The sequence below is a fragment of the Xyrauchen texanus genome, chromosome 50 (genome assembly GCF_025860055.1).
Source record: "Xyrauchen texanus isolate HMW12.3.18 chromosome 50, RBS_HiC_50CHRs, whole genome shotgun sequence".
Taxonomy (NCBI): Eukaryota; Metazoa; Chordata; class Actinopteri; order Cypriniformes; family Catostomidae; genus Xyrauchen; species Xyrauchen texanus.
In genome coordinates, this window is record NC_068325.1 from 8,051,747 (window position 1) to 8,069,061 (window position 17,315).

Below are 17,315 nucleotides of genomic sequence, written 5' to 3' on the forward strand. Positions count from 1 at the left end.
TGATCATGGTGCCGTGCATGAAGCTGAACCCCATTTACAATAGCAGGGCAGGGCAGGAGGAAGCAGTGGGGAGGGCTGTTGTTGTCGCAGAACCCCTAACACCACACGCACAGGGGCACAAAAGCTGCTGAGGGTGGGGGTGGGGGTGGAGGTTCATAGGGAGGGTGAACTACGCCATCTGCCATAAAGCTGGTGCATGAGGGTAGGGGTAGGAAGGGAGGGGTCATGCTAGTAGAGCTGTGTTAGCCCTAGATGAGTTTGTGCGAGAGATGGACCTGGGCTTCCCTCAAATTAGACGCGACCCCCCGGAGTGTAAGCCGCAGGAGACGGCCAATTCCTGCCTGCTTGCCTCTGTTTGCTTAGCAGCTTGATAATTAGAGAAATTAGGGACTGTCTGGAGATTAAACAGCACGAGAGGCACACCCCTATTATTTTTCGCTTCCCTTCCTCTGTTCTTGTCTTCGGTTGTCCTCTCTATGTGGCAATGGACAAAATGCGCATCAGGAAACACATATGATGTCAAGTGTTCATTTATTTACATCATTGCTTTGGACATGTTTCTTGTGCACCACAAGTTTTTTTTTTTTTTTTCAAAGGACACTCCCTCTCTCACACACCACACACACAAATAAACACATGTTCAATGGGCAGTGGTTCATGGTCTGTTGAAATCATTGTTACACTTTTTTTTTAAGAAAGGATAACTCCGCCTTGCAGCGCTTGCTAGGACAAAATGCATGCATTCTTCCCTGTGTGCGGACGTTTGATCTGGTAAGAAACCCTCCTTTTACTAATTTTATATATAACTCATTTATCACACGTTTCTGTGCCCCTCTGGAAAAAGTCATATTAAAAAAGTCAGCTATTAAAAGCAAATCTTTTTTTCTACACTGATTGAATACCTCCAACGTAGGAGACAGCATAAACATTAAATCGAAATCCATATTTTTTTATTTTTTTTTACAAACAAATATAGGATCTCCTTACCCACCAAAGTTTAAAGCAGCCATACAAACTTACTTATTTAATAATGACACAGTTGAGTGTTCAAAAGACAAGAAAATGGATGATCGAGTCTGTGTCGTTACTTTAAAATCCCGGACGAGCCCCCAGTTGTTACGTCCCTCCCGTCTAGGATTGGGAGGGGGTAACAAGGTATATATATATATATATATATATATATATATATATATATATATATATATATATATATTATATATATAAAACTAACAGTCAGCTAAAGAGTGTCCTCTCCTGTCCCAGCTCTGTCACAAAGACTACTCCAATCTTAAATCATATTTATTAATAAAATTACACATGAGAAAGGGAAGCTTCAAAAGGGGACCAGGTCAAAACAACACATTTCTTCAGACATTTTTATTGAGTACTTTCTAACCTTTACAAATAAAATTTAGATCAACAACAAGACTCTTCCCTTACTTCCTCTCTAAACCAAAAACAGGAGAAAACATGATCAATAAAAAAATTTTTTAAAAAAGGGTGTCCTCCTCCCTACGGCTTCCAAAAAGAACCAAAAATAAACAATGAACTTAAGATTCTCTAGGAGTATCAATATCTTAAAATATGAAACAAAGAATTAACACTTACCACCGTTACTTCAATAAGCAACAGGTTGTACAATAACAAATGGTTACAACTACAACAATTTGAGGAAACACTTGGCATGAAGAAGAAACAACAACAACAACAACAACAACAACTACTACTAATAATAATAATAATAATAATAATAATAATAATAATAATAATTGTCTGGGGCAGGCGAAAACTGTCTCAGCAGCCTGGACACCAAAATGCCTCCTTCAAGTGAGTTCACTCTCCAGCTTTATCTTCAAGCTCTCCATCCAGCAACCAATCAGAACCAGGCAGCAATCAAAAGGTAACCATTGTTGGCTGGTGTCCATTAACCTTTGCAATGAGGAGAGATTGAGAAGGAAAGAGAAAGAGAGAGCAAACCACTGCCACAATACAGACAACACCTACACAGGAAGCAATACAATTATCACTGCCCATGTATCACATAAATAATTATGCCCTGGGACGTAACAATACTGTGTTTTAAAGCATATATGTACCACAGTAGCAGAGCGAGTCCTTTTTCCTTAGGCCTCTCTTTACTGGCTCAACAATCACAGGCAATCTCAAACTTAGTAAATACAAATTTGGTTGAAGGATGATGCCAGTTTACAGTTGGAGCTCTGCAGTGAGTTACTTCACATGCAATCCTGACCACAAGTGCACTGCGTCATGGAGAGATGAAATCCAGTTCCACTGCATTCAATGCTTCTTCATAGTGCCACCTAGTGAAATAATACAACATTACAGTCAGCACATTAATCAAATCAACCACAAAGACAAACAGTTCAGATTGTTTATGTAAAGTTTTCTTGAAATTATACTTTAGTCTTCTTTAATGAATATAGAAATAATTGATATCTCCAACTTAAAGTATTTCTACACACTTTAAATAATTGTGGTATATATTGGAATACACAGATAATCTGGGATTTAAAATAACATTTCAACCTGGAAATTAATATGTCTATAACTTAAAAAAAAAAATCTGAGTTCAGACAAGAATATTCTTAAATTCATGAAAATCTTCACTTCAACTTTTAACTCAATGTTATGCTGGTAATAACTTTTATTGCATTAAATTAGAAAAATTAAAAATTAAGGCATTTTCACTTGTGGTGTCATTTGGACCCCATTCTACATAATATTTGTTGTTTTTATTTCAGTGTTTAAAAACTTCTACACATATTGCTACCAGGGTCAGAAATAAAGGGTGGCTCTGGGCAAAAAAATGAAAATCAAATCCAGAGGAAAATACTTGCCCTTTTATGGAAAAAGTTAATTTCTTAGATTGCTACATATATATATATATATATATTTTTAGGGCTGTCGATTTAACGTGTTAATAACGTGCGATTCATTTCATTTTACAGAAAATAACGCGTTAAAAACATTAACGCATTTAATCGCAATGCTTTCCTGAGAGATGCAAGCTTGTAGTACAACCTGTTTATGTTTGTTATGTTGTTTGTTATGTATGTTAAAATTATTTATAATTTTTTTTTTCACATCAGTCTATACCCCATAATGACAAAGCCAAAAACTTTTTTGCAACATTATAAATAATGTTAAAATTATTTATAATTTTTTTTTCACATCAGTTTATACCCCATAATGACAAAGCCAAAAACTTTTTTGCAACATTATAAATAATGTTAAAATTATTTATATTTTTTTTTTCACATCAGTCTATACCCCATAATGACAAAGCCAAAAACTTTTTTTAAAAAGAAAAAGAAAATATTTAAAAGAAAAAACTGATATATCACATTGAAATAAGTATTCAGACCCTTAACTCAGTACTTGGTTGAAGCACCTTTGGTAGCGATTACAGCGTCAAGTGATTTTTGGATATGATGCGACACAGCTTTGCACTCTTGGATTTGGGGATTTTATGCCATTCTTCTCTGCAGATCCTCTCAATCTCTGTCAGGTTGGATGGAGACCATTGGTGAACAGCCATTTTCAGGTCTCTCCAGAGATGTTCGATTGGGTAGAAGTCCGGGTTCTAGCTGGGACACTCAAGGACATTCACAGAGTTGTCCCTAAGCCCCTCTTGCATTGTCTTGGCTGTGTGCTTAGGGTCATTGTCCTGTTGGAAGGTTAACCTTTGGCCCAGTATGAGATCCAGAGCACTCTGGACCAGGTTTTATCAGTATTTTGTTGCGTTCAGCTTTTCTTCAACCCTGACTAGTCCCCCAGTCCCTGCCGCTGAACAACACCCCCACAGCATTATGCTACCAACACCATGCTTCACCGTTGGGATGGTATTGCAAAGGTGATGAGTGGTGCCTGGTTTCCTCCAGATATGATGCTTGGAATTGAGGCCAAACAGTTCAATCTTCATTTCATCAGACCAGAGAATCTTGTTTCTCACAGTCGGAGAGTCCTTTAGGTGCTTTTTTTATGTGTCTTACACTGAGGAGAGGCTTCTGTCTGACCACTCTGCCATAAAGACCAGATTGGTGGGGTGTTGCGGTGATGGTTGTCCTTCTGCAAGTTTCTCCCATCTCCACACTTACCAAGGATCTTCTCCCCCCACTGCTCGGTTTGGCAGGGTGGCCAGCTCTAAGAAGAGTCCTGGTTGTCCCAAAGTTCTTCCATTTAAGAATTATGGAGGCCACTGTGCTCTTGGGAACCTGCAATGCAGCCAACATTTTTGTAGCATTCCCCATATCTGTACCTCGACACAATCCTGTCTATGAGTAGTTCCTTTGACCTCATGAATTGTTTTTTGCTCTGATATGCATTTTCAGCTGTGAGACCTTATATAGACCAGTGTGTGCCTTTCCAAATCATGTCCAATCAATTGAATTTGTTGACTGAAACAGGTGGACACCAAACAAAGTGTAGAAACATCTCAAAGATGATCCAGAGAAATTGGAAGCACCTGAGCTAAATTTCAAGTGTCATACCATAGTGTGTGTGTGTGTGTGTGTGTGTGTGTGTGTGTGTGTGTGTGTGTGTGTGTGTGTGTGTGTGTGTGTGTGTGTGTGTGTGTGTCACTATGTGGGAACCAAATGTCCCCATAAGGATAGTAAAACCCGAAATGTTTGACCTTGTGGGGACATTTTGTCAGTCCCTATGAGGAAAACAGCTTATTAATCATACTAAATTATGTTTTTTGAAAATGTAAAATTGAAGAAAGTTTTCTGTGAGGGTTAGGTTTAGAGGATAGAATTTATAGTTTGTACAGTATAAAAACCATTATGTCTATGGAAAGTCCCCATAAAACATGGAAACTCAACGTGTGTGTGTGTGTGTGTGTGTGTGTGTGTGTGTGTATTCCTTTAAAATGTTGCAAAACCACGATTTTTCTTAATCATTTTTGCTTGTTCAATCCCTAATTTGCAATGTGTTCTCAGTGATATCAAATGTCATCTGACAGTGGTCAAAAACATCCCTACACCCACCTCAGCCCAGACCAGACACACGGCCCTGTCTGAAGCACTCACTGTAAATATGGTCTGGATGTGCTCATGCCCCCTGCTGCCTGTCAAACTACAATGGCAGTTTCTGGTTCAGTTTTGCTGTTTTGACCAAGGTATTAAAAAAGGGTCAACAGTAAACATCTGATCTTAGATCAGCTTTGTTAACTGAAATGTGTTGTTTGTGACCTGAGACAACCCATAGACTTATAAACAGGGTGGGACCTTATTTCACTTAGGTATAGCTGTAGGCCGGATATCTCCAAATGGGGGGCGGAAACTCCTAAAGAGGGTGGGGTTACTCCAAAAGGGGGTTGTGCCAACTCTCCCAAAAGGGGGCGTTAATTCTACACACGATTAGTGTTGAGGAAAGGGTTAGTTTATCTTATATCTTAGCTGGTGGATCCAAGCTTCTGCCCTTTTTTGGAGCTCTGCCTGCAGCTATATCCTTCTCCCTTATTTTGGAGGTGGTAATTAATTTTAGGCATCTGTCGTAACCACATTTGTCCAGTAGGGGACAGAATGAACACAAAAGAATATTAGCCCAGAAAACTGTAGGATTGAAAATAAACTGATTCTGCACAGTATGTCCTATATTCTGAACAAACTTTTGACTGTTTTTACTTTGAAAATTGCACTGAAATCTATAATGTCCATTCAGAAGAGGCTGTTTTACTGCCAAACCTCTAAATCTGAGCCAAGCACCATTAATCTAGAACGTACAGAACCTGCCATAACATTGTCCTCAACCCATCAATCACAGGTGCTCTGCAAGGTCAAGCAAGAAATGGAGAAAGCGAGATGTGAGGGAAAGGACAAAAGAGATAAGAAATAAAATGAATACTGTAAATGTAGAAGATTTGAAGATTTAAGAAACACTGCATTGCAAGTACTACAATAGGTACATTGTTTGCATAGTCAATGTTTTGATTAGATTTCTTTACATTTTTTAAGTAAATGTCAATGGTGAGGCAGAAAGTAAACGTCGTGGGACGAGTTGTGCCCAAGTGTTTACTTAGTAACATGTAGAATTGGATTCTTTCATTATTAGGTCAATTTGAATGTTGCTGTTTTGCTAATGCAGCTTCTTATGATGTCCTCCTTCATGGTTCAGGGAGTTAAACCACGACTATAGCTTTCTTACTTTGCTTAAGTGCCGTGTCACCCATGGTGGGTATAGACGATGTCCTTTGAAATCTGTCGCCATTCCAGTCTGTCAGCTGCGATTGAACCTCATGACTATAGCAGCTTTTGCTCAATATGTTTCTTGTCTTTTCAGCTATGATTTGCTTCACATAACACAATCCAACTGCATGCTCAGACCATGTATTCATGCAATCCACCAACTGCCTATCAACTCGTACCAGAACTGCTCTGAGCTAGATCAGGCAAGCATGGCTTGAAAAGTCAACACAGTATATCCTGGTCAAATAGCTCATAGCTGATTACACTTACAAAAAACAGTGCTATGATGGTAGTGACAGTATCAGATGATAATACTATTTTAGCTTGATATATAGCTACCACGGTACTTAATGATGTCCATAATCATGGACTATGATGTTTTCAAAGTACTTCAAAGAGTACTACTGATCAGAGTCCGCCCAAGGTATAAGCAAACTATGTAGCTGCTTAGGGCGCCGTGGCCACCAGGGGCCCCCAAGAGCACATGAAATAGCTTGATTTGTTTTTATTTTTATTTCTGTATTTATTTTGTGATATATTATGTCAACGGACAAAGATAATTATTCAAAAACACAATATTAAATGCAATATGTTAAGGGGCTGCAGGATACAAGCACAGTCAGACAGTTAGTTGATTGAAGAGGCAGCAGCAAAACAGCTAAAAACAAAACCAGCAAGATAAAGGTATGTTAAGTAGCTAGGCTATGTTGTAAGCTAACGTTAGCTGACTAGTTAGTAAACATAGCCTAGGTAGCATATTTTCTTGTTTTCGGAACGTTCACGTTTGATCAAACGTCCGTAAATACCCTTGACATATTAATATATTATAATACAACATGTTACTTAGCTAGTTTTAGATTAAAGTTTTTGCCTTCTGTGTAAAAATAACTGGTTCCTGCGTATACATTTTTGTAATAAAAATATGCTTCTTGTTCCATAAACTTGGTACTGATAACAGCTTAACATTATTTACATTAGTCTACCATTTTGGGTCTTTGCTATTATATTCCAATGTCATTATGCCTCAATTTGCAAGTTATAGATTAAAAGTTGTTGTTATTGTTGTTGTAGTAGGTGTACAGATGTCTTGCTGCTGTGTATAATAATTTATGTTGTTAAAATAACATTCTGTTCCATCAACTATGTACTCTTATAAAACTTCTTTAGGAGCTTGTTGAAATATTTTGGAGGTGGGGCACAACCAATACCACCTGCCCCTAGTGCCAGTGCTACAGCTGATGATGATACAGCAGATGAGTTTTCAACAATCCCAGATCAATATATTTATATGGATAAACCATGCCTTTTGTGATTTTTGTTTTTTGACAGACCGTTGCATTACCTTCTAATATGACATCTAACAAGTCTAGCTTTTATTATTATTATTAAAATAATTATTATTATTTTCATCTTTCATCAGGTCCATCCTCTGCAGGTGAGGAGCACTTACCAGCACCTGTATCCACTGATCCTTGTTTCAACCTCAGCGGATGTGGCAGGTACGTTAATAGCACAGCAGCCTTCGTATTTGCTCAGCCTTGCTGTAGAATATCCTGAGATTAATATTTCTAATTATAATTATTAATGTAATACTGTTTATCTTAAGTTATTTTTATTGTAGATGATAGTTCTGCACTTTTTAAACCAAAAGCAATTAAAGTGGTTAACGTGTTTACAGTAAATGCATTGTCTACTGGTTTATTTTGCTACTTTTCAGTACACTGCATTAATTATGCCACTTAGTACTGTAAGACTTTGAATATTTACGTGCAAATTAACAACTGAATACTCTTGTGGGTGTGCTACTGTTACAATTGGTATGATGTAAGCAACACAGCTTCAACCTCAGGTCCTATCTGTGTACACAAAATAGTTACACTCAGGAACTTCAGGACAAAAATTTCCTAATTGAAACCCATTAAAAAGGCAATATTTGATTAAAGCATTAAATCATGAATTCTATGATATTATGCTTTCATTCCAGATCCCTGGCTTCAAAAATAAATATTTCCACCAAAACATTTTCCACCAGATGGCGCCATTTTTCTCACGTTTAGCCTCTGAGCAATGCTTTTTGTCCTATTGAATAAATAATGCAGCTAAAATTGTGTGTGTGTGTGTGTGTGTGTGTGTGTGTGTGTGTGTGTGTGTGTGTGTGTGTGTAAAAACAATAGTGGCATTATATATACAAACTGGCATTTAAAGGGTTAAAACTCACTGAAAGTGGAAAATAATATTAATATATAATATTACTCTGGCAGTTTTTTTGACGCCGACATTTTTGTCCTCTAAGGTCCTCTGAGTAACTTTTTTTTTATTGACGCACAATGGTTAAGAAATACTTGGCCATTTGTTATGTATTATTGCATTTAAGGACGTTTAGACTATTTTAGAGGGTTTAAAAAAATATATTAAAAAAAGAGAGAGAGAGAGAGATTATAGCTTTTTCTGTAATCGTAAAATCAGTTCTTGAATGAAATAACAAATAGGACTTGTAGTCTTGGGTCCACTGATCTCGCGTATTTGTCAGTTCACCATTATGGAAAGAGTGTGGGGAAACATTAAATAAACGCTAGAGCATATAAAACCCTTAAAACGTTAAAGCTAACGGATATTCATAGGTAGGCGATGAAGTGGGCGGCCAGTGTTATATCCCCCTAGCCCCCATAGGGTATGGGGTTATGGTTATTGTTACGGGAGGTAGGTTAGGGTACAGTAGGGAAGAGTTAGACTTAGGTTTGTGCATGGGGAATGCATTCTGACAGCGGAGAATGTTACTGTCAGATCCTGTTACCCCATACAGATCTGCTGGAAGGAAACGGATCCCGACTAGGAAACAGAGTTCGACACAACACCGGAAGCGCGCGGGTGGCGCGAGGAGGAGTTTGTCATGAACGCGCCGAGGTCGGAATCTCGCGCAGCGTCATTTTGGGATGGGTTGCGTTTGTTGATCTAGCAGCGTAAAGCCTCGCTTGCTCACTCGCCGTACGACGCGCACGGATCTAATGTGGACCTATAATCAGCTTAGCGGACCATAGCTGGTACAGGATATTCGCGAACGCACGTTATCTTTATATCGCTTATATATTGTATAGCGGCAGCGAATCGTGGCGACCACAATTGTTTCGGTCTTATATGTGGTCTGCGGTTCTCTGAGCCATTCGTGGAGGAACCTTTACTTCATTTAGTGGGTTCATCTCGGGTTCATTCTGCAACAGGTTTCTGTAATAAACCAGGGCTACAAAGTTGTCGGACAACATCAAAGGAGACTGCTGAAAATATAATGATGTGTAAACGAAGAGGATAATACATGCACACTTTACCTGCATATGTAACAACAATAAGAAACACTGCTTGGCTGACAAAGACCGTTATATTATTTATATCTACAATATAAGGAAATATAAAGACTATACAATATCGTGAACTGCTTTTCAAAATGATGCCGGTAAGTTGAGTCGAGGTCGAGTATATGCTACTTAAAATGTTCACCTCTATGCATCAACATGCCTCTTTTTCAAATGCTTTATTTGCTGAAATGTATGGACTGTATTGGTTTACTCAACATGCATTGGGTAAATTACATTTCTTGTTTTTAACCTGGTTGTACTTATTGAATCATATGAATTATAATATTGAAACCCCAATAGGACTGTTATTTAATGGTGATATAGGAGATCTACAGTGATATTAATACAGGAAGGCATTGGATCTGAATTACCTTGTTGTCTTGTACCTGTGTATTGATATGTTATCTAGTGATGTCCACAGAATGATGCTTAAAATTGTGTATCCATGAAATAATTCCAGTAAAGTAGGATTTCTGACAGATCCTTCAACACAGGTGTGATTAAAAACGGATCAAAAAAGAATGTAAAGGATTATATGCAAGCATGTGTAACGGTAGCCAGCTGGTAGGTAGCTGTGCAGTGTGTAAATCTCACTCCCCTGGCCTCAAGAGGCGCACTAGCGACTGACGCTAGAGGCTGTAGCCTTTAGCCTCTTGTTAGCGTGTCCGCCTCCCACACCGGAGACGCTGGTTCGAATCCCATTTGGAGCGGGTCAGCAGGACCGGTTAGAGTGGTGCCATGACCCGGATGAGCCTGAGGATTAGGAGGGTGAATGTAACAGTAGCCATCTGGTAGTTAGCTGTGCTGTGTGGAAACCTCACTCCCCTGGCTTCAAGAGGCGCACTAGTGACTTGACGCTAGAGGCTGTAGCCTTTAGCCTCCTTGTTAGCATGCCCGCCTCCCACATTGGAGATGCAGTTCAAATCCCATTCAGAGCGGGTCGAGCAGGACCCGTTACAGTGGTGCCGTGACCCGGATGGGCGTGAGGTTTAGGTGGGTGAGTAATGGCAGCCAGCAGGTAGTTAGCTGTGCAGTGTGTGAACCCCACTCTCCTGGCCTCTAGAGGCACTCTAGTGACTGACACTAGAGGCTGTAGCCTTTTAGCCTCCTCGTTAGCGCACCCGCCTTCCACAGCGGAGCTGCAGGTTCGAATCATGTTCAGAGTGGTTCAAGCAGGATACACATGGTTTCATATAGATACAGATAGACATATGGCAATACAATTACTACATAAACCTAGGCTAAATTTCAATCATCTAACAGAGCCAGATCAGTTCAGTTTAGAGTGGCATTATAGAATGTATATAAATGGATATTTATTTATTTTGGTAAAATATATTTGATATACTTCTCTCTATTGTAATACGTCTTTAGTGTGCTATTAGCACCTGTTTTCTCATTACTGTCACCACTCATGTGGGTGAGTCACTCATGGTGTATGGGTGAGTCACACATTCGTATACCATCCACAGTTAAAACAATTGACAGTGTCACCTCTGTCCCAGTAACAAATTAATGACAAGGGGCATTTGTCATTTTGACCTTCCAATTGTAATATGTCTGAAATGAAGAGCAAGTATAGGGTAAAACCGTGCTGTAAATGTTAATTTTCAAATGTGTACTTAATCTCCATTGGCTTTTTCACTGGATGTCCGCTTTCAATCTGGATGAACTGTCAGTAATATCCATGGATTTATTGCCACTATGCATTAGTGTGAATCATAATCCCTGCTGACAAACTAGAATGGGACACTTTTGTGTTTTTATTTGGTATATTTTCAAATGTCCTCTGAAAGAGACACTATTAATGAAAAAAAAAAAAGGATTGTGAATGGAAGAACATCCTGCGATTTGATTTATTGGTATTGCTTCCGTGAAAATCCACAATTCTGAAGAACTGTGTAAAGATTTGAAGCTACTACAACATTTGGTTGTATCATAAGATTTTTAGTATTCAGTACTGTTGTCTAGCATTGTTGTGTGTTTGAGGTGGACACAACAGAATCTTGTAAATAAATATTTGGTTCCATTTAAATGATTCTATTAGTATTTTTTGAGGAAGAAATATTTGGAAATAAGAAATGTAATTCTTATTTGATTCACTGGCCTCAACATGTAATCAAATTATGAGATAATTTCATATTTTAACAACAAATTCTTGCAAATTGTTTAGACTGACTTTCAAATTAAGATATTTATTATTCATAGCATGCATAACACGGTAACAATTTTTGGTTTATTTGGAGTTGGTGAAATTAATGATTTGTGGTTCAGTAAGTTTTTGATTCACTAAAAAAGTGCTGGCTCATCAGAGTCATTCATTCAGTCAGAAGGACTGTTAAAGGATTAGTTCACCCAAAAATGAAAATGATCCCATAATTTACTCACCCTCAAGCCATCCTAGTTGTATATGACTTTCTTCTTTCAGCCAAACACAATCGAAATTATATTAAAATATATCCTTGCTCTTCCAAGCTTTATAATCGGAATGGATTGGTAACGGCCGTCAGCGCATTCACGAGAGAGTCGGCGAATGCGAAAGCGCAGAGGATAGAGGAAGCAAGTGAACGTGCGGACGGCCGTTACCGGAAGCCAGTTATTATAGTTTATAAAGTCATATTATATATATATATATATATATATATATATATATATATATATATATATACACACTCACCTAAAGGATTATTAGGAACACCTGTTCAATTTCTCATTAATTATCTAATCAAGCAATCACATGGCAGTTGCTTCAATGCATTTAGGGGTGTGGTCCTGGTCAAGACAATCTCCTGAACTCCAAACTGAATGTCAGAATGGGAAAGAAAGGTGATTTAAGCAATGAGCGTGGCATGGTTGTTGGTGCCAGGCGGGCCGGTCTGAGTATTTCACAATCTGCTCAGTTACTGGGATTTTCACGCACAACCATTTCTAGGGTTTACAAAGAATGGTGTGAAAAGGGAAAAACATCCAGTATGCGGCAGTCCTGTGGGCGAAAATGCCTTGTTGATGCTAGAGGTCAGAGGTGAATGGGCCGACTGATTCAAGCTGATAGAAGAGCAACTTTGCCTGAAATAAGCACTCGTTACAACCGAGGTATGCAGCAAAGCATTTGTGAAGCCACAATACGCATAACCTTGAGGCGGATGGGCTACAACAGCAGAAGACCCCACCGGGTACCACTCATCTCCACTACAAATAGGAAGAGGCTACAATTTGCAAGAGCTCACCAAAATTGGACAGTTGAAGACTGGAAAAATGTTGCCTGGTCTGATGAGTCTCGATTTCTGTTGAGACATTCAGATGGTAGAGTCAGAATTTGGCGTAAACAGAATGAGAACATGGATCCATCATGCCTTGTTACCACTGTGCAGGCTGGTGGTGGTGGTGTAATGGTGTGGGGGATGTTTTCTTAGCACACTTTAGGCCCCTTAGTGCCAATTGGGCATCGTTTAAATGCCACGGCCTACCTGAGCATTGTTTCTGACCATGTCCATCCCTTTATGGCCACCATGTACCCATCCTCTGATGGCTACTTCCAGCAGGATAATGCACCATGTCACAAAGCTCGAATCATTTCAAATTGGTTTCTTGAACATGACAATGAGTTCACTGTACTAAAATGGCCCCCACAGTCACCAGATCTCAACCCAATAGAGCATCTTTGGAATGTGGTGGAACGGGAGCTTCGTGCCCTGGATGTGCATCCCACAAATCTCCATCAATTGCAAGATGCTATCCTATCAATATGGGCCAACATTTCTAAAGAATGCTTTCAGCACCTTGTTGAATCAATGCCACGTAGAATTAAGGCAGTTGTGAAGGCGAAAGGGGGTCAAACACAGTATTAGTATGGTGTTCCTAATAATCCTTTAGGTGAGTGTGTATATATATATATATATATGGAGCTGTTTCTTACAAAAATGCATCGCTTCGCTTCAAAAGGCTTTTATTAACCCCCTGGAGCTGTATGGATTACTTTTTTGATGGATGTATGCACATTTTTGGACTTCAAAATCCCTTTCACTCCCATTATAAAGCTTGGAAGAGCCAGGATGGTTTTTAATATAACTCAGATTGTGTTTGGCTGAAAGAAGAAAGTCATATACAACTAGGATGGCTTGAGGGTGAGTACATTTTTGGATCATTTTCATTTTTGGGTGAACCAACCCTTTAAGTTTTGTGGTGTAGATTCAAAAGAATTTACTCATAGGTGTAATTTGTTTCTATACTGTTTGCATTGTGTGTTTCATGCTGAAGGTTTCAAATAACCGACTCATAAGAGTCATTCATCTGCGAACCGCATTACACTGGCACTGTAGATTTAAAAGAACCAGCACAAAGGTGTCATTGGTTCGGAAATTGAACTACACTGGTCTCACTGTAGGTTCAAAAGAATATCCTCATTAGACTCATTGGTTTGGGAACCGTATTACACTGGCCGAACTATGGTTTGCACAGTAGACTTTAAAGGATCGACTCGCAAGTTATTGAGTTAATTTGTTTTAAAACTATGTTTTGAGCTGGAGATTCAAAAGAACCGGATCATAAAAGTCATTGGTTCATAAATAGGTCTACACTGGACATGTACATTGTATGCTTCAATCTGTTAAAGTAACCAAAAGTCATATAAGTGTCATTCATTTTAAAAAAGAATTCACTGGTTGAACAATGTTTCACGAGATTTAAAAGAACTGGCTCACAAGAATCATTGGTTTGGGTATCAAACTACATGAGGGTATACACTGTGATTGAGACAACATATGTGTATTTGAGCTTGTATTAACAGCTGGTTCTTTTAGCAATGTGAGTTGTTTGAATAGTGACTGTGTTCTGTGTTCAACCCATAAATCCTTTTTGAGTTCAATGTTTTTGCTGTGAATTACTCGCTGCTGTAATTCTCAAAGAAACAGTGATTTATGATTTAAAAAAAAAAAAAAGTTGAAGTAGGATATTCCTCTCAGTGTGACCATTTTAGAGAAGTGTTTAACAAAAAATGCATTTCAAGGTATTGTTTATAGTTCCCCTAGAGTGGAACATGCCTTTGTTTTGCATAGCTTCCCTCATTTGAAAGGTATTAAAGGCTCCTTGTTGGGTCTTTGTGTGGTCATGTATTTTGGGGCTAATTTCCCATAGAGTAAGTGCCCAGAGCAGCAATTTTCAAGACTCTAACTTGATTTGACAGGTGTATAGATGACTCTGGCTGAGAGTACTTGTAGAATAAGATTAGCTTGGAATAACTTAATTGTTGAACCCACTTCAGTTCAAAGGCTCTGCATTAGGAGTTATAAATATCCCTGATTGTTGTCAGGCCCTTTCAGCCACCTGAGGCCTCTGCGGGAAACAATGACCAGAAATGCGGCTCCCGGTGCCATGGCAACCGTTGCCATGGTCACATTCCACACAACAACATTTTTTGCTATGCGGAGTCCATGTTGGGAACACTCGGGTGAACTCAAGACTAATCCTCATATGACTCGTGCTTAGTGCAGGGGCCATATGGCTGATTCTATGTCCGCATATACACACACACACACACACACACTGCAGTCTGCTGAATCTGCGGCTTGTGTCCTGTGACATACAGAAGAACACCTTCCTCGGTCTTAACAAAACATGTGCAAATTAATTAAACCTGTTATAATGAGCTATTAGAAACTGTGCTGTTAGAAGCTCTTAATGTTGTGTATTGGCAGATGCTTATGTAGTGATCAGACTAAATAATTGATTCTCTCAACCTGCATTGGATTACCTCTTTCTGTTGCTGTAGTGGCTTTTCCCAGACTTTTTGGTTGACTGCTTTTCATTCAGCCTGTCCGATGGGATTTCTGCCCACTTTTCCACAACCTCGAGTCTTTTCAAGCCAATGAACCTCTAGAGTTAATAAAAACCAGCACAGGCACCTTATGTTGATTGTATGTTCATTACAACAGACGATGTCATTGGTTATACATCCGAGTTGAACAATGCATCTACTGTTTTCAACAACAGGAAGAATCTCTTAGCATGCTTCCTATTATGGAAATGTTGTAACCCATATGTTTTTCTCATGGCTTGGTTAGTTCTATCTAAACGTTTTACGGTTAATGGGTGCATGCGTTCTCTCGAATATTGTTACATCATATCTGTGCACTCCATTACACGTGAGCTATAGACAAAGACTTGGAGTAATCACAAAACCTTTTGTTTAATGTTTACTGTTTTGGAGTATGAAATGCAAAGTTGCCCAAGGCAACGCCTTTGACTTTGAATAGGGAGTGAGAATGATGACCTTTTTCTTCGTCCATTCAAAATGGTCTAATGAACTGGCCTACATACTCTATTCAACAGGGCTGAACTATGTAGGGAACACATAAATCTAAGCAGAAACATTATAAGAGAACAAAATCATCCAGGTGGATGCTGCACACTGGTGGTGGATGAGAGTCCCCCTATACTATGTAAAGCGCTTTGAGTGCCTAGAAAAGCACTATTAAATGTAAAGAATTATTATTATTAATTATTATTAAAATTAGGTCAGATAAATTGTCATATTTAATGGGGATAACAGACCTACACAACATACATTTGAGAAATCTAATGGAAAATACCCCATGCTGAAAAGAACAGCATGGCTTGCCACCAGCATATGTTGTGTTTTGTTGTCCACACCAGGCTTCTTATCTAGTTTAACCAGCAAGATATGATGTTGTCTAAGCTTGTTTTTCAATTTGACATATTTTATTAAATTATTACTTAAATGAACCTGTATGCACTGTGTTGGATTTACTTAAAATATGTATGTTGCAGTTTGCATCAAGCTTTATTTTTTTATCCCCAGTTTGGAATGCTCAATTCCCACTACTTTGTAGGTCCTCGTGGTAGCGCGGTTACTCGCCTCAATCTGGGTGCAGAGGACAAGACTCAGTTGCCTCTGCTTCTGAGACAGTCAATCTGCGCATCTTATCACGTGGCTCGTTGTGCATGACACCACAGAGACTCCCAGAATGTGGAGGCTCATGCTACTCTCCGCAATCCACGCACATCTTACCACGCGCCCCATTGAGAGCGAGAACCCCTAATCATGACCACGAGGAGGTTACCCCATGTGACTCTAAACTCCCTAGCAACCAGGCCAATTTGGTTGCTTAGGAGACCTGGCTGGAGTCACTCAGCATGCCCTGGATTCGAACTCGCGACTCCAGGTGTTGTAGTCAGTGTCAAGCTTTTTAAGTAAATTCAACGTATGGTCATTTTATGTCCGCACAACTAGAAAACTTTTGTTTGATACACATAAATGTATCAGTTTATTCAACTTGAAAAAGATTTAGCAACTAATTGCACATTGTTTTAAATTAGTTCAAGAGCAAAGCAGCACATTAGCTGTGTTATTAATGCTTTATCTACCTATTTTATCACTCTTGTGCAGCCATATATAATGATGGTATATGTAGTTTTGTTGCAAACACTTGCCATGCATTAACCAGCTAAATGAGTCTTAATTTCTGGCAAGTTTCATCGAATTCTTCATTAACAGTACAAAAATGTATACAAATTAAACCGTACAGTCAAAATCCTCAAGTAAAACTGAATTATTACCAATGACAATTTGTTTCCACCATGATTCTTAAATCAATATGTCCTAAACTCTGAAAGTCGGGGCTTGACAGAGCTTTCCAATCATATTTACGACTTTTTGGTGACGTTCATGTGCGTTCAACTCATAAATACAATCATTCCAACATGAACTTATGAAGCACCATAAGTTAACCTTAATAAT

The 17,315-nt window shown here is 38.8% G+C and overlaps 1 protein-coding gene across 2 annotated transcripts in view; it reads left to right on the forward strand.

The window, feature by feature from the left end:
• Positions 1-9,129: 9,129 nt before the first annotated feature.
• The window catches only part of tp53bp2b (tumor protein p53 binding protein, 2b), a 36,703-nt gene continuing 28,517 nt past the window's right edge, over positions 9,130-17,315 (forward strand). For both annotated transcript variants that reach the window (XM_052123517.1, XM_052123516.1), the window contains exon 1: positions 9,130-9,657. In XM_052123517.1, coding sequence (XP_051979477.1) covers positions 9,649-9,657 — 9 coding nt within the window. In that variant the 5' untranslated portion in view covers positions 9,130-9,648. The remainder of the gene's footprint in view (positions 9,658-17,315) is intronic.